The 22,731-nt window shown below is 39.1% G+C and overlaps 1 protein-coding gene across 4 annotated transcripts; it reads left to right on the top strand.

Annotated features, from left to right (window-relative positions):
• The first annotated feature begins 10,471 nt into the window (after positions 1-10,471).
• On the top strand, positions 10,472-21,703 carry LOC115918752 (gastrula zinc finger protein XlCGF57.1-like). Of its 4 annotated transcripts, none has more exons than XM_030989430.1 (5): positions 10,472-10,691; positions 13,853-13,966; positions 15,993-16,232; positions 17,917-19,342; positions 20,556-20,840. In XM_030989430.1, the coding sequence occupies exons 1-4, from the start codon at positions 10,616-10,618 to the stop codon at positions 19,338-19,340; spliced, it is 1,854 nt and encodes a 617-aa protein (XP_030845290.1). In that variant the 5' UTR covers positions 10,472-10,615; the 3' UTR covers positions 19,341-19,342; positions 20,556-20,840. The 4 variants fall into 4 exon arrangements, 3 of the variants coding, with proteins under 3 accessions (XP_030845290.1, XP_030845294.1, XP_030845300.1); XR_004064742.1 differs by having other exon boundaries at positions 10,473-10,691; positions 17,917-19,400; positions 20,556-20,659; XM_030989434.1 differs by having other exon boundaries at positions 10,491-10,691; positions 17,917-18,105; positions 20,556-21,703.
• The last annotated feature ends 1,028 nt before the right edge of the window (positions 21,704-22,731 follow it).

Here is a 22,731-nt window from a genome sequence, read left to right as displayed (position 1 = left end):
CCTTCACTCCTTTTGCTTTTGAGATTCTTCGAAAACTTTTAACGCATCTTTCCCCCTTCCCCCATCAGAAAAATATTCCGCATACGGCCCTGAAAAATAAAACAAATGAAAATAGGAAAATATAAGTGATATAACAAATTTGAAACTCTTCGCTGGCGCGAACTGCTTGCTAGCCTATTTTGTATTAAATGTTTTCACTTCCTCGTCCCCCTGAAAAAAGAAAAGGATTAGTATTGCCTAGAATACAATTGTGCCTGCCCCGACGGGCCCCGACCTGCAACCATGGCAACAATAATTTTAACACACAATATATGTACCAAATGTTACTAAAAGAGACTAATTCATTTTTCTCGCTCGCTACACTCGCTCGCGAATAAAATGAATAGACATTGCTTTGGAAACAATTGTGCCCACCCTTGACCTGCAACAATATCATTAAAAATGGAAGAGTTTTTTCGCCCTCTCGCCAAAAAGGAATTGAATCGCGTTAAACGCGATTGCGTCCATCCTGACCTGCACCAATAAAAACAAGTTTATTTATTAATTTCTATTAAAAGAGAATTTTTTTTTTTTGCTTGCTCGCTATGCTCGCTCGCCAAAATGGAATTGACACCGCTTACGTGCCCGCCCCAACCTGCAACAACCAGTTAATAATTATGTACGAAACGTTATTCAAAGAAGTTTTGGTGTGCTCGTGCTCGCCAAAACGGAATTAACATCACCTTAGACATAATTGTGTAAGCCCTGCCCTGCAACAAAAAAATCTGAAATTTATGAACCAATTATCATTACAAAAATTTTGCTCGCTACGCTCGCTCGCCAAAATAGAAATAACACCGCTTTTAATAATCACGTCCCTGACATGGAACAATTAAACCAAGTTTATATACCATATTTTCCCTATAAAGAGAAGTGATTTTTTTTTGCTCGCTCGCTACGCTCGCTCGCCAAAATAGAATTAACAGTACCGCTTTTAATAATCACGTCCCTGACATGGAACAATGATCCCAAGTTTTATGTACCATATTTTCCCTATAAAAGAAAAGTGATTTTTTTTTTCGCTCGCTACGCTCGCTAGCTCGTGGAATTATGTGCCCACCACTAACCTGCTACAATATCATTGAAAAGAGAAATGTAGGGGGTTGCCTGCCCGCCAAAATGGGATTGACATTGCCTTAAACACGATTGTGCCCGCCCCCTACCTGCAACAATGAAACAAATTATTGAGAGAAAGATGTATTTTCGCTCGCTAGCTAAAATGGGTATAAATTCACCCTAAACACAATATTGTTCCCGCGCCCTGCATGGGACAATTGAACCAAGTTTAAGTGGCAATTATTAAAAAAGAAGTGATTTTTTTCTTGCTCGCTACACTAGTTTGCAAATAAATGAAATTAACGTCGCTAACAAGTGAATGTTCCCACCCCCAACTTGCAACAATACCAGTTTATATACCAAACGTTACTTAAAGATATTTTTTTGCTCGCTCGCTCGCTCGCCAGAAGTGAAAATTAGCATCGCCTTTTTTGTTTGTTTCGGTCGCTTGCCCCCCTTGACGGAGTACCCCAGGTACGCCACTGCTCTGTGAGACAATATTCTTAAAGGCAAAATACATCAGTGTATTAAAACCCTGAGCTTGACTATCCCTACAATATGAAAAACCGAATCTATTGAGAAGATACATGTATTCAATATTTTGAAGCCAGTACTAGCTGATTCACCCTACTTTTCATGTATTAATCTATACCAGAACATCAACATAAGACTGGAAATATATTCTGATTTATACCCAGTTCACCAGTATAATGCACGATTGGGAGTCAACTTATGGACAAGAAGACCTTTTTTTTACAACATTTCCAATACAAATAAAATTCAATTCTATTAAACAGTATTGGTTGGACCGTTTGAATTGCATTTTTGGGGCATAATTAGAGGATCTTGAAGCCTGGTGCCCTTTGTTATTTCGACCAGCGAGACTGGAGAGTGACATTCGACCAACGACATCGGAGATCAATTGTTTTATTTCATAAAGTCGGTGAACGCACAATAAACTTCGTATTCTTCACCTTCAATTACCAGTCTAAAACTTGATTTCATAGTGAAAATATGTATACAAGATACACGAATATCCACCACTAAATAACCCCCCCCCCCCCGATTCTGCATAATTTTCTTTTTGATTGGAAAACTGGAGGACACCGTATCATCAGATACTCAATATTAGTATTGATAGGTCGGTGGATAGGTCGCACGGATAGGTCGCACTCTCACCTTACTCTTGGATTATCTTTGACTTTGTTTCTCATATGGAAATTGGGTTGTTCTTTTTGAAGTTTTTTGTTTTGGATTTATGTGACCACTTTTGGAATAGGAATTTTTCGTACTGAGGTAAGCAAACACTGTGGGCTTTTCATTTCATTTCATTTCACTTCATTGTGGTTAGCTGCACGATACGCGCTATTCAAATTTCGCGCCTTTTTTCGAAAGCCAATCATGGCGGCTCACGCCTCCGAGCCGGAAAGATCCATGATGAGCGAGGATGAAATGGTTTTTCAAACTGTGCAAAACAGGAATCCTGCAAAAAGGCAACGTGGGAGAAGCTCTACTAATATAGAGAACTTAAAACACGCCTCAGAATCATACTCTTCGAACACCACTTTCCACACCACTTCCCCAAACCCAAACCCAAAGGGCTTTAACATTTTCATAACCCCAATAGATAGGACAAAATCTTTGAACAAAGTAAATCCCATACAAATAGCCAAGGCAATTCGGGAAGTTTGCGTGAACCCTGTAGATTTTATCAAAACCACTAATACGGGACTCTTAATCAAGTGTAAAAATACTAAGCAGGTGAAGGCTATCTCAGAGATTAACAAAATAGGAAGTGTTGATGTAAAAGTCAGTGAAGGAGTGAATGGATCAAAGGGAGTCATTTATGACATCCCACAAGAAATGAAGGAAGAGGAAATTCTTAATGAATTGAAAACTCAGAATGTGATTGGGGTGAAGAGGATGGTGAAAAGAGTCCGAACAGATGAAACAATAGAAGGAAAGCGCCAAATCTCTCAAATTCCCATGCGCTGCGTTATTCTAACCTTCAGTAAAGTCACTATCCCCCTGAAATCCACTTATGTTTCCAAATCAAGCGCGTAAAACAATATGTCCCACCTGTAATTAGATGTTATCAATGCCAAAGATTCGGACACAATGCTTCACAATGTAATTCCCAAAAAAGATGCGTCAGATGTGGAGAAAACCACTCGTTCGATGACTGTAAAAAAAAAGAAGAACGAAAGTGCGTAAATTGCGGGGAAAACCACTCTGCAGCCTACAGCGGCTGCGCACAAGCAAAAAAGGCAAAGCAGGTTCAACAGATACGGTATGAAAAGGGGCTATCGTACGCAGAAGCAACTCAGTCCTGGCAGCAACAAAACAAAAAAGTATCAAATCCACAGCCTATTCAACAGAAAAATAAAGCCAACAAAACATTGAGTAAGGAAACAGAAAAACAAACAAACGAACTTCCAGTGCGGAATGTTGGTAAACCTAATAGTACCTACGCACAAGCAGCTGTTCCGTCATTCCTGACCAGAGCAAACACCACCCCACAATTTCAAAACCAGGTTATTCCTCAGGTACCACAGAGTAAAGAGACCATTAATAATCAAGGAACGTCAAATGAAACACCACAAGGCACTCCACCTATGACCAACTTCATAGCCTCGGCTAGTGATGAACAAATTATAGATTTTATTTGCCAACTAATTTTTAAATTCACAGAAGGTAGAACTGAAAAAGAATTGAATACTCTTGTTTGCGTTGCAGCCAAAAGGGCGCTGCAACAAAATAGTACATATGATAGAACAAATGATAGTGATTAATTTACTCATGTCACTTTCCATTATACACTGGAACGCCCAGGGACTCTTAGGGCACGGCAATGAATTATTAAATTATTTAAACTTACACAAGGATTTTAAATATGATATTATTTGCATACAGGAGACCTGGTTTCATAATAACATTATTTTGAATATTCCAGAATATACATGCTTTCCTAGAAACAGACAAAATAATATTAGAGGAGGCTGTGCTATATATGTTCATGATAGGATTAAGTATGAGGGTCCTTTCACAGATGCAAACTTAGAATTACAACAAATGAATGTTTACATAGGGGGGAAAAAATTGTCAATCATTAATTATTATAACCCTTGTAATAAACTGAATGAAAATATTATGAATAAGTTAATGGAAAATGTATCTAACAATGAAAACGTCCTTATAATGGGAGATTTTAATGCTCACAATGTTTTATGGGGCAGCGAGAAAACAGACAAAAACGGTGAAGTAATAGAACATTTTTTGAATAAGAACAGTTTGATTATTTTGAACAATGGAGAGGGGACCAGATTAGACCCACGAACGGGGAAAACATCATGTCTGGATCCAGTGGCGTACCTGGGGTACTCCGTCAGGGGGGGCAAGCGACCGAAACAAACAAAAAAGGCGATGCTAATTTTCACTTCTGGCGAGCGAGCGAGCAAAAAAAAATCTTTAAGTAACGTTTGGTATATAAACTGGTATTGTTGCAAGTTGGGGGTGGGAACATTCACTTGTTAGCGACGTTAATTCCATTTTTTTTGCAAAGGAGCGTAGCGAGCAAGAAAAAAATCACTTCTTTTTTAATAATTGCCACTTAAACTTGGTTCAATTGTCCCATGCAGGGCGCGGGAACAATATTGTGTTTAGGGTGATTTTATACCCATTTTAGCTAGCGAGCCAAAATACATCTTTCTCTCAATGAATTGCTATATAAAATTTGTTTCATTGTTGCAGGTCGGGGGCGGGCACAATCGTGTTTAAGGCAATGTCAATCCCATTTTGGCGGGCAGGCAACCCCCTACATTTCTCTTTTTAATGATATTGTAGCAGGTTAGTGGTGGGCACATAATTCCACGAGCTCGCGAGCGTAGCGAGCGAGCGAAAAAAAATCACTTCTCTTTTATAGGGAAAATATGGTACATAAAACTTGGGTTCATTGTTCCATGTCAGGGAAGTGATTATTAAAAGCGGTGTTATTTCTATTTTGGCGAGCGAGCGTAGCGAGCGAGCAAAAAAATCACTTCTCTTTTATAGGGAAAATATGGTACATAAACTTGGGTTCATTGTTCCATGTCAGGGACGTGATTATTAAAAGCGGTGTTATTTCTATTTTGGCGAGCGAGCGTAGCGAGCGAGCAAAATTTTTGTAATGATAATTGGTTCAGAAATTTCAGATTTTTTTGTTGCAGGGCAGGGCTTACACAATCATGTCTAAGGTGATGTTAATTCCGTTTTGGCGAGCACGAGCACACCAAAACTTCTTTGAATAACGTTTGGTACATAATTATTAACTGGTTGTTGCAGGTTGGGGCGGGCACGTTAGCGGTGTCAATTCCATTTTGGCGAGCGAGCATAGCGAGCAAGCAAAAAAAAAATTCTCTTTTAATAGTAATTAATAAATAAACTTGTTTTTATTGGTGCAGGTCAGGATGGACGCAATCGCGTTTTACGCGATTCAATTCCTTTTTGGCGAGAGGGCGAAAAAACTCTTCCATTTTTAATGATATTGTTGCAGGTCAAGGGTGGGCACAATTATTTCCAAAGCAATATCCATTCATTTTATTCGCGAGCAAGTGTAGCGAGCGAGAAAAATGAATTACTTTCTTTAGTAACATTTGGTACATACACTGTGTGTTATTGTTGCCATGGTTGCAGGTCGTGGCCAGTCGGGGCAGGCACAATTGTATTCTAGGCAATGCTAATCCTTTTCTTTTTTCAGGGGGACGAGCAAGTGAAAACATTTAATACAAAATAGGCTAGCAAGCAGTTCGCGCCAGCGAAGAGTTTCGAATTTGTTATATCACTTATATTTTCCTATTTTCATTTGTCTTAATTTTTCAGGGCCGTATGCGGAATATTTTTCTAGTGGGGGAGGGGGAAAGATGCGTTAAAAGTTTTCGAAGAATCTCAAAAGCAAAAGGAGTGAAGGGAGTTCGAGCGACCGAACTGGTCATGAGGGTACTTTTGCATTTTCAAAAGTAGAATTGAAGGATTTGGTATAGGCCTACACTACATTTTCAGGAAAAAAACTGTACGTTTTCAAAATATCTGGGGTCAACTGCCCCCCCCCCCCTCTGGTGCGTACGGCCATGGTCTTTTTTTTTAATTTCCCCATTTTTTTCCTTTCCTTTTCTTTTCCCTTTTTCTTCCTTTTCTCTTCTTCTTCCTTTTTTTTTCCTTTTTCTTTTTTTCCTTTTTTCTCTTTTTTTCCTTTTTTTCTTCCCTTTTCTTTTTTTCTTTTTCTTTCTTTTCCTTTCTTTTCTTTTCTTTCCCCTTTTTTTTTTCGCCTGGAGCCCGTCAGGGGGGGCACTCTGCCCCCCCTGCCCCCCCCATAGGTACGCCAGTGTCTGGATCTAAGTATCACATCTCCTTCTCTGGCGTGTAAGTCTACATGGGGAGTCATGCGGAGTACTTTTGGTAGTGACCACTTCCCAATCTCTCTCCAAGTGTCTCTCGAAAAAAGTACAGATCCGCATAGAGCAAATGCAGGTATGCCTAATGGAAATGTGGTAGAAAAGCCTTTTTCTTTTAAGAATATAAGCTGGTCTAACTTTGCAAAGAAATGTGAAGAAGTATTAAATGGACAGATTACATTAAAAAACACAAATGTAAAGGAAATGTACACCCAATTTATGGAGTACCTAAAAGAAGTTATAAAGGAAGCTGTTCCCCAAAAGAGTAAAAAGAAACAAAACCCGGTCCCATGGTGGACAAAAGAATGTTCTGCTAAAATTAAAGAAAGAAATAAAGCGAGTAACAAGCTCTCTAAAGGTAGAATGATAACGCTGGAGAATATAGATGATTATAGTAACAAGAAAAAAATGGCACAACGAGTTCTCCGCCAAGCAGAACAAAAATATTGGCAAGCGTTTTGCACGAAACTGGACCGTTACATGCCTGAGTCAAAAATCTGGACCTGCATAAAACGACTAAATGGTGTTCCAGGTGCGAGGTCAAAAAATATGTCATCATTGACAGAAAATGACAAAGAAATAACTCGGGAGGATGAAAAGGTGGATGTTTTTGGACGCTACTTTCAATCTTTAGGAATGAGAGAAGATAGGGTAAATGAACAGTATTTAGCTTTAGTAAAGAATAGCATGAATATTCAGGAGAGTGTTATCAATGAACCCTTTTTACTCATTGAATTAGAAAAGGCAGTACAGTCAAAAAAGCGGACTGCCCCTGGTCAAGATAACATTCCTTATGAGGTGTATGAAAACTTTCCTAAAGAAACTAAAAAGGTTATGTTAGATATAATAAACAGGATTTGGGGAACAGGGGAAATACCCCTCCCACTGAAGCACTCTATTTTGATACCAATTTTGAAACCTGGAAAAGATCCCCGGAAAGCGTCTTCATATAGACCCATTTCACTCACATCATGCTTCGCCAAAATAATCGAGCGTTTGATCAAAGAAAGGTTACAATGGTATGTAGAAAAACATGAGTTACTACCTAATTTTATTAGCGGGTTTAGAAAAGGGCGGAGTGCCATAGACAACATAGTTCTCCTAGAAAACGATATTCAGAAAAGTATCAATTGTAATGAACACATAATAGCTGTGTTCCTAGATATTGAGAAAGCTTATGATAAATTATGGATAAACGGACTACTATTCAAACTCGCCCAAAAAGGAATAGAAGGAAATTTGTTACAATATCTACAAAATTATTTGACAGGACGTACCTTTCAGGTAAGAATTAATAATACTGAATCAAAAACATATGATATGCATAATGGACTCCCACAAGGAAGTATTTTGAGTCCACTGCTATTTAATTTAATGATTAGTGATATCCCTACAGATCCTTCAGTGCCCTTAGCTGTATATGCTGATGATTTTGTCATATGGGCATCAGGTAGGGATATCCTTCAAATATCAAGCAAACTTCAGGAATACCTGAATAGACTCCAGACTTGGTTTCGCAGATGGGGATTTCGGCTTTCGGCTGATAAGACAGTCCCTATATTTTTTACAAAAAGTACAATGAATCTCTCACCACCGCAAGTAGAATTAGACGGGAAAAAAGTGCCCTTTCAGAATACTCATCATTTTTTGGGGGTAACTTTTGATAAGAAATTGACCTGGAAGCCACACGTGGAAAATGTTGTAAAGAGATGTAAAAGAAAATTGAATATCCTAAGATGTTTAACGGGAACTAAATGGGGGAGCTCTTCTAAATCCCTCGTAAAGGTTTACAGGGCATTCATAAGATCTTTACTCGACTATGGATGTGAGGCCTACGATAGCGCTACTACCACCACAAAAAAGGCACTTGATTCGGTGCAATACCAGGCGCTACGGATTTGTGCGGGAGGACTACCTCTCACTTCCCTACAATCCTTACAAGTGGAAATGGGGGAATTTCCCTTGGATCTAAGGAGACAAATTGTGTCAAGTAAATATAGACAAAGTATCGAAAGATCCCCAAACCACCCATTATCACAAAACATAGGGCCATGTTGGCAATTTGATTATCTAAAGGGAAAAGACTTTCTTAGTAAACCTTTCGGGTATAGAACCCAGAGTAAAATAAAAAACTTCATGACAGAAACTGCCGTACCATCCCCATTTCCGCCATGGCTTTTTGAACCCCCACTGGTTTCGACCGAGTTGAGCTCTCGGATTTCAAAAGCCGACCATCCGAATGAACTACAGCAACAAAGCTTAAAATTGATTAATACAAAATGGTCGAACCAGTTGCATATATATACAGATGGATCTAAGTTTCCGGAGAAGGGCCAATGCTCGGCTGCTTTCTATATCCCACACTTTTCTGTACACCAATGTAAAAGATTAGCGAATTTTACCTCATCGTATAGAGCCGAGTTGGCTGCAATTGTTCTTGCCCTTCAATGGATCGAAGAAACAAACATCTATACAGGTGCAGTCATTTTTAGCGACTGCTTAAGTGCCCTCACAGCCTTGAAACATTTTAGTGACGAATCCTTTGTCACAGAAATATTCATAATAACGACCCGATTGAAATATAGAGGGATCGAAATCGCTTTGGAATGGATTCCAGGCCACTGTGGGATAGTGGGAAATGAAAAGGCAGACTTCTACGCAAAAAAAGCTCTAACTCAGGAAATTGAAATGCATAATAAATTGACTTTATTTGAAAAGACAAGTTTAATTTTGTACAGTTCAAAGTTACTTTGGCAAGAAAGGTGGAATGATACCCAATCGGCATTAAAAATCCTTCAGCCAAATGTTATCTCACAATATTCTTGTAAATTGGGAAGAAAAACTGAAACTATTCTTAGGCGACTACGCCTGGGAGTGTCTGGACTCAACCAAGACCTCTTGCGTTTGGGCATCCACTCCACAGGTTTCTGTGACAGCTGCCCAACATTAGAAACGGTCAGACATTTTTTGATAGAATGTCCAAAGTATATAATAGAAAGGGCCATGTTAATGTCAGAAGTTAATATTTCCAAGGAAGAGGACATTATGATATGTTTACGAAACAGTGACTCTCATGTACAAATGGCAATTTCTCGCTTCGTTTTTAGAACGAAGCGATTATGTAAAAAGTAAAATCAAAAAGAGATGAAAAACAGAAACCGCAATCAATTTGAGCTGAATAGAAGAGAAAATAGGTTTTTTGTGTATAACCTTATGCCTACACCTGTATTAGTGTCTTATTTGAAGTTTTGATCGTATAGACCTATATATCTTATTTAGGCCTCTTTTAATTTAAAAAAAAAAATAATGATTGAAACAATTTAACATTATTTATTTGACCAATCGAAAAACATATCTTAATACATACACACAACTTTAGGGAAGTGGAGAGGAGAGAGAGAGAGAGAAGGATACATGAAATCTGCTGGGGAAAAAAAAAAAAGCAATTAAAACTTGCTATATCATTACTCGAAAGCATGTCACCCCCCAATGATTATAGTAGTTAAAAGTCATGCGCTATATAAATAATCTCATGAACTAACTCATATAAACTAATAAAGCCCACAAGTGTTTTGCTTATGCAGTTGTCTTTCTCCTAATAAATAAATAAACCCTCTAAACATACAGGTACACGACGCCCCCTTGTCTATGCCAGAGTGACCTAGGTTGAGTTTATCAACCGAGAAGCGTACGGCGTAACATAACTCGCTGGGCTGGTAAGAAGGCATCATAGAAAGGACAGGGCCAGCGTGAGTTGGAACTGTGTGCGGATCGTGGTTTAATTTGAAATAATTTTTTGTTTTTATTTTTTTGTAGACTATGACTAATATTATATTAAAATGAGATTGGAAAAAGAAAGAAAGAAATAATAATTTTACCAAGACATTAAAAGAAAGAGATGCGATGAAATTGGCAACAATAGTCAAATTTGACTAATAGCCATTATAATACCAAACGAACAACAACAACATTTCAACAACAACATTTCGTTTGTAAAATCGAAGAGATAGGCTAGCGCTAGCAGGCTAGTGACGAATGTTATCATTTTTTTCTCTCTAAATGCCGAGTTGCCGAGTCTCAACATACGTTGAATGATGGACACCGGGGACCTAGATGAAGTAACAGGAGAATTAGAGCAACCCCATCACCCACCTGATCAAGGAGATGGTAAGAATTTTTCATTTATTTTAATTCCTCATCTCGTTTCACTCAGCTCAGCTCCGCCACATCTTCTTCTTCTTGCCTAATCTTGGTTTCCTCTAGCCGAACTCCAGGAAGCTCCGACGCCGACGCATGCAGGGCCGAAGGCGTCGGAGCTTCAGAGGGTCGAGGGTGAACAGGAAAGCGATTTAAACGGCGGATTGGAATTGGGCGACATTAGGCCTATCTCAAAACATGCAAAGCCAAAGAGAGTAACCTAGATCGGCAGTAGGTCTAGTGTAGTTCCGTATCCATTTTTTTAGCAGTTTAATATCCATTCTTAGCAAAGGAATTTTAGCCCAATTTTTTACTAATTTTAATCATAATCATATAGGCCTAGGCCTAGATCTAGATCTATTGCATTTTCCACCTGAATTTGGATCACATCCGACAACCTCCGTATAGGGCTTGGATGTTGACGTCGTCGCTCAGTACTGTAGAAATATGAGTGTGCGGTAAAAGTAGGGCGAATGTAAGAGCCGCTACATTACTCCCCTGCCAGAATTGAAGCTGTGTATGCAATACACAGATGAGAGGCGAAAAAGATTTACATGAGCAAAGTACAAAATGTCACAAGAATCAATGGCTGATAAAAATGTAAAAGTGCATGTACATGTAGACCTATTGTATTCTATAGTGTATGCAGTAATTATTTACAGCAGCCTAAGAAATGTACAAGCATGGCATGTTGAAAGAATGTAATACAACAAGCATGGTATGCGAACGGCTGTTTAGTCGCCAAATATTGAACAGTGAGTATTGACATGGTATGCATCGAATAAACGTGTATAAATGCAAGAGCATAAAAAACATTTGATACATAATCCAGAATGAATACATTTTATAAAACATTGTTAAGTCCAAAAAATCTGGGAATAATAAAATCGTACAACCAAGCTTCCAAGTAAACGAGGGGTCACCAATGTAGAGATATGAGTGTGCGGTAAAAGTAGGGCGAATGTAAGAGCCGCTACAGTACCGTCTCTATGGCTACGCGCTAGCTAGGCACCTCAAACTGAAGCTATTAGTCCAAATTATGATGTCCTTTGCCTACGACCATACCATGCTGAATATACCGGTTCTCGTCCGATCACCGAAGTCGAGCAATCTATGCAAACTTCTCGTATGGTTTACGGAATTACGCGCATGCACGATACCATAACCCATACGAGAAGTTTGCATAATTTTGGACTGATAGCTTCAGTTTGAGTTGCAAAGCTATACTAGCGTAGAGACGGTACTGAGCGACGACATCGACATCGAAGCCTTAAACGGAGGCTTCCGATTTTGGATGTGGTCAAATTTAAGTGTATATGTGATATATGATTATGATTAAAATTAGTAAAAAATTGGGCTAAATTTCCTTTGCTAAGAATGGATATGAAACTGCTAAAAAAATGGATACGGAACTACACTAGCACCCCCTAGATCTAATTACAATTTGGACTAACATGTACTAAGTTGCTCGACTCCTCTGGGCCTGGGCATCTTGCCGGCTGCTTGAAATTATAATTTGAAAGCATCTTCGATTGGGAAAAAGGGGGTGATTCTTCGTCCTGCCCCGACGATTCATCCATGTTGTCTCGTAGATTCAACATGGCGAAGAGAAAGTACACATGCAAGGACTACCGTGCATGTGTACTTTCTCCTCGCCATGTTGAATCGGCGAGTTCACATATTATGACGTCAGCATATTTTTGGAAAATTGATTGTACTTTTGTAGATCTATCTCTGTTAATATTGATCAATTTTCTTCCAAATTTTGATATGTTCTAGCTGAGACAATCTCCACAAATGCACTCTCCACGATTTTTCATTTTGACAAAGGGATCATGGCATATATTTGCGATTAAAGGAGGCATGTCAATTTTTCACTTTTTGCGTGTACTGATGGGACATCAAAACTGGGTTCTACATTCTCGTCTTTCGCAAGCAATATCTCCATCGTTTTATCTTCGTTTATGCTGAGCTTTGAGTATGTTGTAGCTGAGACAATAAGCTATCAGAGGTGTGCCCTTTATATTTCGATCAGATGCCGGGATCATGCTCATATTTCACTTGCAAAGCGGGATTTGAGAATTCCATTTTCCGTTTACGTGTAATCGCTATGGGAAATGTTTTGGTACATCGGTAACGCACTTGACTTCCAACCTCAAAACCCCTGGTTCGAGTCCAGGCGTCTCGAACGATTTGTTTCTTCACTTTTTTTTTTCTTTTTGACCTTTCACTGTACCATCTCCTTTGAATATTAAAACACGTAGAATCGCAAATCGTGTAATAAGCAACCATATTTACTTTATTAGTACCCTATTTTCACTGGATCCATTACTTTTTGTGTGTAATTCCTATGGGAGGTGACTTTTTCTCAAATCTGGATTCTATATTCTTGTCTTTTGCGAGCAATATTGACGTTATTTCTGCTTAAATTTTTGAGTATGTTATAGCTGAGACTATATGCTGTCTAAATCATCCCTCATTTTTTCAATAAGATGTCAGGATCACGTTCATGATCATGACCATCATCATCATCATCAACATCATCATCATCACGATCATGATCATTATCATGATAATCATTATTATTATCGTCATCATCATCACCATTATTGTCATCATGACAATCATGATCAGGATCAAGTAGATCATTTCTCAATACTTTGTTTCATATTTACATCATTAGGCCTACCGTAATTATTTTGATATTTTGTTGCATTTAATTTGATCATGATCATTATGCATGATGATGATCATGATAATTTCTAAATATTTCATTCATCAGTTCAGCTCATTAGCTTAGTTTGGTTCATCAGTTCATCAGTTTAGCTCATCAATTCAGTTCATTTTACGTCAGTTCAATCTATCAGTTCATCAGTTCATCAGTACTTCATTCATCCATTCATATCTTAATACATAATTTTACATTAACATCATTATATTGGATAATTGAATTGAAGATGAGCATGATCATAAGAATTGAAGACAGACCACCTAATTCGTCCTCATGACGAATTAAATTTCTAGTATTATTATAATTGTCATTTCTATTATTATTATTATTATTATCATTATTATTATTTTTAGTACTATTATTATTATTATTATTAATTTTGTAACCCTTATCTTATCAGGGGGAAGTAGAACCATACTCATCAAAATAGAACCCTTGGATGAAGAACAATCCACGGACCAGTGGTTGAACCTAGCCAACAATCAAAATCCAGAAACAAGATTGAATCCAGCAGGTAGGTATTTACTACTCGGGTCATTTAGGACGAACAGCAGAGTTCTCACCAGGGAAAAAAAATTTAAAACATTTCGGGGGCTACTTTTCAAGCTTGCTTGCATGAAAATAACACTCTTCAATTTGTTTTGCATTGAACTCTATGCAAATTTTTGTTGGGCTCTTTTATGACTTTGGGGAGCTCTTTTTGGCATTCATGGGCTATTTTGCCCTGAGCCCCCATGTATTTTTTTCCCTGGTTCTCATGGTCATGGAAGAACCTGGAAATTCTTGGAAAATTACGGAATTTGATTGTGGGTGTGGCCATATGTGGCTATTGCAACGCAACCTCCCATGAAATATGGCTGTGTGGTATTTGTATGCTGCTTGGATGCTGCAACCCATATCAAAATAGTACTTATCTGGTCATGGAAACAGACAAAAATGGGTCATGGAAAGTTAGGGAACTTGGTTCCCAAATGCTCGTTAGAATCCTGTTACAGAAGGTGAATACACATACCACACTGACATAGTAACCCTGAGAAATAAAAAAACAAAATACCAGGGCACCGTCTTACAAAGAGTTGCGATTGATCCAAATCAATCGCAAGTCCTCCAATCAATCGCAAGTTTGCAGTCTCCTGTCTCTTTTGTACATAGTTGCGATTGATATCAACTCGTTGTACTAAGACGGGGCCCTGATCTAAAGTACCGGTATGAAAATGAATTAGATTCTTACATGTACTTAGTAGTGTATTGTGTTGGAAAGTCCCTATTGTTTGATGAGCAGCTAACCCATAACGTCAGGATTGGGCATTCAAAGTGTACTAATATGATCTTGGTTCCCTGTGCAGCCTTTTCTAAGTGAGTGTCTGCTTCCTAGTCTACTCAACAAGTCATTTTACTGTTTACAGGGGGTACATGTACATGTAGCTGCAACATAATATTAGAAATAATATTTGAAGCTCATACCATATTTTCAATACCATATAGCAACATGGACCCTTATATCACGAGCAAAATGTGTGTTGGTGATTGGTACACGTTAAAGGTACTATGTCCCTTTTGCAGGCCAAAAAATGAAAGGTTAAATTCCAACGGCATTTGAAAGATAATACTAATTTAGAACTTCCCTAAAAAAAAGGGGGCTTGAAAATGTCTTTAAGTGGGAAAATAATGACTATCAGTTGTCAAATCGACTTAAGAGCTATAGAGTCAGTAAGTAATAGTCTGATTTATCAGACCATTGTATGGAATGGTTGTACATGTACGTTTCATGCTGCGCAAAGATTCAATCAGTTTAATTTTGGCCATTACAAGAAGTGGGTTATTGATGTAGACGAATGCTCATGTACCCTTTACAGCTCATTATGTGTCATTACCAAAGAAGAAAAAAAGCCAGCCAGTCACTCAATAGTGTCTGACAGTGAAGTCTAGCAAGTAAACAGGTTTCCTTGTATAATTTGAATATTAGGACACTGCTAACGTTTAAATTTCTGCAAAGTTCTATAGAAATTGATGTTGGCTACAATAGGGACAGTTTCTTTAAGGCATTAAATATTGCCTTTGGTGATATTTATCTTTTGACTACCGGTACAAAGTTCCTGTATACATGTGATCTGAGAGATTAGATGCAGTTCCCGCTTGACTATTCACTTGCTCATTGCTATAACATTATTGCTATAACAGAAACCAAAATAATGGCTCCCGTCGGAAATGTAAAATGCCATGATATGCCTGAATAGTTTCCCAAAGTCCTTTTGTTGAGTTATTACTGAGTTATTACTGGATAAAGAATACAACATGGGAATAAAGATCTGATATTAAAAACTATTTAATATTGCTGTTTTCAGTATTGAACCTTTTTTGTTGTTGGAAAGTCTGAACTCAATGAAAAAAACTTGCGATGGAATAGGTGAAAGATATTTCATGGTTGGGTCGCATCACAGGAAAGACATGCTACATAAGTCACTGCAACAACAACAAATTCATCCTCTTTGTACAATTACTTTTCTATCTTGTCCAACATTTCTTTGTTTCACTACTAGGTGTGAAAAGGGAGCCTGATGAAAGCTTTGAAGATGAGAAGCAGAGGGTAAAAAATATTAAGGAGGAGGAGAAGGAGGATGAAAGGGATGGCTCATTGTCTTCAGAGGAGGAAAGAACCAAAAGCTCATCAGAGGATGAGGGGGAGGAGAATGAGAAGGGGCAGGAAGATTCCGGGGATGGCTGGATAGAAGAAGATGAACCCCAAGATGAGATGGAGGATGCAGAGAAACACAGTGCAGGTAATCATGAGTGTCTCTTACATTCCTTTTAACCGCTAAGGCTCATTCAAACATGATACTTTAAAGCCCCACTGTACTACTTTTAGCTACTTGCTCCCTCTATATAGAAAACAGTGCCTAATCGGTGCCACTTGGTCCCCTGTGATTGATGAGTTGATGAGATAGCCACCTGTCAATGGGTCACTGGGTGGTCTAATCCCTCCTGCCTACACTAGAACAGACAGCCTTTAATCCATCTCAGAAAACTGCTGCGGTAAGAGACCACTTTGCAGTTTACACTTGTGCAAGGCAGGGGTCGGGGTGTGGGGGAGGGGGGGGGGGCACATATAGGCACACTCGCTCACTAGCTGTTTGTTGTTAGATATAGAAATGTGAAACAAATTAAATGCCACCATAAAACACACATGTAGATAATAACAAAAAATGGAGAGAAAAAAATGCTGTGATTTACTACATCATATATGAACAAGCCTGTTCCATGTGTAAGTAATGCCTAGCCTAGGTCACATCTGCTCTAGGATACGGCAGCCATAGGCCCTCAAAATCAAGAGATACATGTACTTGCTGAGGCTGCAGAGGATCTGCGGTGGCCTTAGGGTCACCCTAGGGCGTATCCCTATCTTTACAGGCTGTACGGGTCGCCATGGGATTATAGCGCGGAGTTATAACTTTTTTCATTTCTAGGTTCACCGTAGCAATTAGACAATTAGACACACTGTAGCCATATGCCTAGGAGAAATTCCATGGCGACCATGCGTTGGGCATACAGTGGCCTTGCTACTACTTTGTGTCTGCCTTGGTATTTGTCAAAAACCTTCGGCCGCAGCAGGGACGCCCCTGGGTCATCACTTCAAAAGCCGTACGGTAGCCGCAGGTTTTCTGAATCCACAAATTCAAAATTCGCGATGCGGCTACCCTAACATGTGACTGCTACCATATGTGACCGTGGGAATTCTGCGGTCGCCCTATAATTGCTATTGGTCTTAGATATTTTAGACCCCATGTGACCTAGGCAGTAATGACTAGCTCGGTGAAAAGAAAAGGAGCTGTCCTCAATGAAGGCCCCTGTTACAGTACATGTGCATGCAGTTGTGTATTATCAGAGACACAAACAAGCGCGAGGGATTCATTGTCATTTTAGTTTGCTATAGGCTCATGGCAGTTTTGATCTAGATGGTTTATTTCATTAACTGGAATAAACACTACTCTCACCTTTAAGATGGCTATTAAAGCAGTAGAGGAGATCGAAGCCCAAATAATGCCTCAATGTGTAGGATAACACAAAATAATGATGGCTTCTTTTTAACCACCAAAACACGTCTCAGCAGGATGCTCGTAGTGTTTGCGTTGTAAAAACATTTCTCACAGAGTTGAGAAATAATTGTTTGGGGTCAGTGCTTCAATCTTGAAAGTTTTATTTTTCCCATCAATCAATACCACAACTAAGTGTGGGACAAAATTCAGCTGCAGTACTATTCACTTTATTCTCTTGAAATTCATAGCACTTATACCTTGATATTCTTCATCATAGATTTTATCATTAATTTTGCTAAAGTGAATTACATCAGAATCAGTGCAGATATTACATTGCCTCAAACTTGAAACTTGAATATTTGAACTACATGTACTGTACTTCCAAATCCTGACAAGCTACATTTGTGGGAAATCTTCTATTTATTCACAGATGAAAAATCCGATTTGGAAGCAAGTGAAAAGGATTCCAGTCAATCTCTCAACCAGGAGGTATGCTGTCAAGTGAAGAGCAATAAAGACATGGTCAGCTGCAGGAATGCATCAACTCAATTTACTTGCCATGGAAAACTTGGTGAAAATAATCCTGACAGACCTAACAAGTTTGATAGGCAATCTGAAGGTACAAGGAGCATTTCTGCCAAAGAGAACAGTAAAAACAAACGATTTGTGTGTTTTATGTGTGACCAGAGATTTTTGAGGAAGAACGGGTTAAAGATTCATATGAGAGCTCATACAGGAGTAAAACCATATCAGTGCTCTTCATGCGACTCCAGATTTACTCAAAAGTATCGTCTGAACGTACACATGAAGGTCCACACAGGTGAAACACCACTCTTTAAGTGTTCAGATTGTGGCAAAACATTTTACGAAAGGAGTACTCTCAAGAAGCATATGAAAATTCACAATGGAGCAAAGCTTTACACGTGTCAAGACTGTAATAAGAGCTTTATGTATAAGAATGAACTTAGCCGGCATGCCAGATGCCACACAGGAGAAAAACCTTTTGATTGTCCAAGCTGTGACAAGAAATTTTCCTGTGGGGGTGCCCTTGCACGCCATGACAGAACACACACGGGTGAAAAGCCATATCAATGTTTGGAATGCACTATGGGATTTAGACAAATAAGTCATCTAGCAGGACATATGAAAACCCACACTGGAGAGAAGCCGTTTGAGTGCCTTGAGTGCAGTAAGAGATTTCCCGGCAAGAGTGAGCTCTCACGGCATGCCAAAACCCACAGTAGAGAAAAGCAGTGCTATAAGTGTCCTGATTGTGATGACATGTTCTCCGACAAGAGGCGTCTCAAGAAGCATGTTGGAATCCACACTGCAGAGAAATATTATGAATATCCTGACTGTCCTAATAATTTGTCTATCAAGAGTAGTGTCGCATTGTACAGCAGACAGCATGCAGGAGAACTGCATTATCAATGTGCACAGTGTGACAAGCATTTTCCTTGCAAGAGTAAGCTTTCACGTCATGCCAGGTCTCACTCGGGAGATAAGCCTTATCAATGTGTAGAGTGTAACATGGAATTCAGACAAAAGTCTCATCTTGCGGGACATATGAAAACCCATACGGGGGAGAAGCCCTACGAGTGTCCCACCTGCCACAAGCGATTCACCACCAGGAGCCTGCGCTCGCGACATACCAGAATTCACTCGGGAGAAAGACCCTACCAATGCACCATATGCAACAAGAGTTTCTCTTACAAGAGAACCCTTACAGAACATATGAATAGCCACACAGGAGCAGAGCCGTACCATTGTCTTATTTGTGATAAGAGATTCAGATATAGCAGTGGTCTTTCAGAACATAAGAAATCACACAAGGGAGAAAAACTTGAACTATAAAGGTACCTTACAGAAATATGTTGGCAGATGGCACCTTGAAAGCAAAAGGCAAGATTATCGGTAAATCTGAAAGTGTGATACAGCTTTTCTCATGTACAGTTTCAGTATGATATAATACCTTGGGGCAAGAGGGGTGTACACCATAAATCTCCTTGTATAAGATGCATCTGTGTATTTTTTTTTTTTTTTTGTGTGTGCAGACTCCGTAGGCAGCAAGCCAGGTCCGTGTTAAAAAAACCACGGGGGAAGGACTTTCATTGCGAGGTGCAGTTAAAGGGGCCGATTTGTGCTTGTGAACATGTCACAAGTAATAGTAACAATGTCGTTTTTAGAAGAATGTGTAAGATCATTAATGTAAATTAAAAACAGTAAAGGACCTACACCTGTAGGATAGAACCTTGTGGTACGCCGTGTGTAATAGAAGAAAATTGGAGGAAATATTATTATATACTACATATTGAGATCTATTAGAAAGAAAACTTTCCAACCAAGATCACAGACAAATATGAGTGTTATTCTGGTTTCCGAGTGGTGAGTCAACACACCGATTACTAAGCTGGAAGACATTGCCAGGCATTTTTTTTTGTACCTGTGTATTAGACGCACCCCCAACTTTCAATTTTTTCCGGCGGCAAAAAAGTGCGTCTTATACACAGAGATTTATGGCATGTATACTAGGTTCATATCCTTTAGCAATGTGTGAAGTTACCCAACAGTGCAATGTATGACACCTCTTGATTTAAGCGTTACAAAGTAAGCATTTATGCAACCGTCTCACCTTACAATCCAAGGGATCTCTTTGGCTCTGTTAAAAGAGCACAAAAGAGCCCATCTCATTCGGCAGTTTTACAGAACACACTTTGAATACAGGATATAGAGTTGATGGGAGTTTGATGCAGGATATAAAACAAACATACCATGCCTTCTATTTGAGGTACTGGTTAAAACTATGGGACTCCAAAAGTACCATTTGCGCATAGTTTTAACCAGAACCTTTCAAGACAGTGTATATTTGTATAATATTTGCAGTAGTGTGTGATACATGGTATCTGTACAAACCATCAACAGTTTTTCGAATAAAATTTACAGCTTAGTGGAAAAAGAATACTTAATTATGTGAGAATACTTTGTTTTTCTTTCCCATTTCTTTATAGATTATAAATGTGTATTTACTTTATTGAAATTCTGTCATATATCTTTCCCATTTTTGCACAGATCAGTTGACTATAGACGGCATAAGCATTGAGGATGGAGATTCCGAGGAAGACTTTGACGTAGACATGTACAACTCTAGTGAGGGGTTGACAGAACAGGAGGACCTTGCAGGACCTAGGGATACCCACATAGGAGAAAAGTCCACTACTGCAGGGAAGCCATATCAATGTGCAAACTGTGGAAAGACATTCCGCCGTAAGGGGAATCTCTCAAATCATTTGGTCAGCCACAATGAGGACAAACCTTTTCGTTGTGCTCAGTGGGACAAGAGATTTTCGGAGCATGCCAAGTTCACCAGACATATGAAACACCACTCGAGCTTTAAGCCCCACGTGTGTCCAAATTGCAACAAGAGCTTCCCCTTCAGGTGTAAATTAACCGCTCATATGATGGTTCATACAGGAGAGAAGCCGTTTCAATGTCCTCAATGCAAGAAGAGATTCACACATGAGTATAACCTAGCAAGTCATATGTTTATCCACACAGGACAGACACGCCATCGGTGCCCACACTGTGGTAAGGGGTTTTACTCAAACAATGATCTCCTAAGGCACGTTCGCAGCCATACAGGCGAGAAGCCCTTTAAATGTTCAGTATGCAGTAGAATTTTCACGCGCAAGTCAACTCTAAAGGCACACATGATCATCCATACTGGGGAGAAGCCATTTGAGTGTCTGTACTGTGACATGACATTTCCGCGTAAGATTACGTTACAGAAGCATATGAATAGCCACACTGGCGAAAGCCCAAACCAATGTCATGTTTGTGAGAAGAGATTCACTACCAGAAGCAGTCTTAAACGACATACCAGAATTCACTCAGGAGAAAGACCTTACCAATGCACCATATGCAACAAGAGTTTCTCATACAAGAGAACCCTTAAAGAACATATGAATAGCCACACAGGAGCAGAGCCAGGGGCAGTCTCAAACAACATCTCGCCCAGAAACACAGCAGTGAGAAAACTTAACTAATGGCTGGAATACGAGTTATTGATAATGATAATGATAATAAGTATAATTTTTATTACCCAGAGAAGCTTTTATATCAGCATAAATGCTGTTCCCAATGGCCCTGTAATTCTGATTACCCCATCAATTGCTAGGTACCCACCTGGGTTGAGAGTGGCAAATGTGGATTAATGTCCTGCCAAAGGAAGTTATCACCCGGCTGGCGTTCAAACCTTAAGCCCTTGTTAATTTATTTAGTCATTTATTTCTGATAGTTATACACGGTAGCACATTTTCATCAATTATGGCACTCGTCTTTCATGAAGCCCTGATTAGTAAAAATAATACCAACACTTATGAATATAAACTGATAATAGCTACAAACCAAAATACAGAAGAAAATGAAAAAATAGCTGTACCACTAAACCACAACACTGGGCAGGGCCGGGCGGATCCAGCCGGCGGCATGGGAGAGCGGGAGGGTGAGGGAGGGGGCTTATTTCAAGAAATTATTTGAGAATCTTCCCCCCCCCCCAAAAAAAAAAAAAAAAAAAATGAATATGGGGGCATCACCATTCTTTGCCCTCCCCTCATCCCTTGGTTTGAATTATAATTATTTTTTGGAGGGAGGACTATGTCCCTAAAGCCTCCTCCCCCCCCCCTCCCCGGCTATTGATATAAGATTATCTTTCACACTATTGTCTCTAATACTCTCTATCAATGTATACTGTTCATTGTAACATCTCAATTGTTTTTTTTATGATGAATGTAAATAAATGAATAATTATTAATTTAATTGATAAACTTTGATGAACATTGTACATGTATCTGCATTTTCTTATTTTTTTCCTTCACATTAATACATATTCTGGAATGAAAAGTACCCTTTTGAAGTTCACTATAGTTGATGTCCTTCTGGCCCTTAACATCAGCCCTTATTAAGCCAGTTCTGTAATTGTATGGTAGGGGAAGAGAATCTTGATGACGAGAAATGGATAGAACAAAAGTATATTGTGAGGACAATGAACAAATGTTTGAGAGTCTGGGAAAAAAATTAAGTCGGAGATTGAGAAGCAGGCAGGGCTGTGGGTTGGGGGGGGGGGGGGGAGGGGGTATAGAGCGATAGAAGTTGCGATCAATAAAAATGACATAGAGGGAGGGGGCGGTTAGACATGAAATTAAAGTTAAGGGCAATATAAGTGAAAGAGAGAGAGACATAGACAGGA

The sequence above is a fragment of the Strongylocentrotus purpuratus genome, unplaced genomic scaffold (genome assembly GCF_000002235.5).
Source record: "Strongylocentrotus purpuratus isolate Spur 01 unplaced genomic scaffold, Spur_5.0 spur5_contig_842, whole genome shotgun sequence".
NCBI lineage: Eukaryota > Metazoa > Echinodermata > Echinoidea > Camarodonta > Strongylocentrotidae > Strongylocentrotus > Strongylocentrotus purpuratus.
The sequence above is the reverse complement of the archived record's forward strand: the minus strand, read 5'-3'. Positions and strand labels throughout refer to the sequence as shown.

Bases quoted from the DNA above. Each gene is read 5' to 3' on its own strand.
- LOC115918752 (XM_030989430.1), top strand. From the start codon at position 10,616: ATGATGGACACCGGGGACCTAGATGAAGTAACAGGAGAATTAGAGCAA. The intron at 10,692-13,852 runs GTAAGAATTTTT...TTATCTTATCAG, and splicing joins CCCACCTGATCAAGGAGATG to GGGGAAGTAGAACCATACTC. The intron at 13,967-15,992 runs GTAGGTATTTAC...TTTCACTACTAG, and splicing joins AACAAGATTGAATCCAGCAG to GTGTGAAAAGGGAGCCTGAT.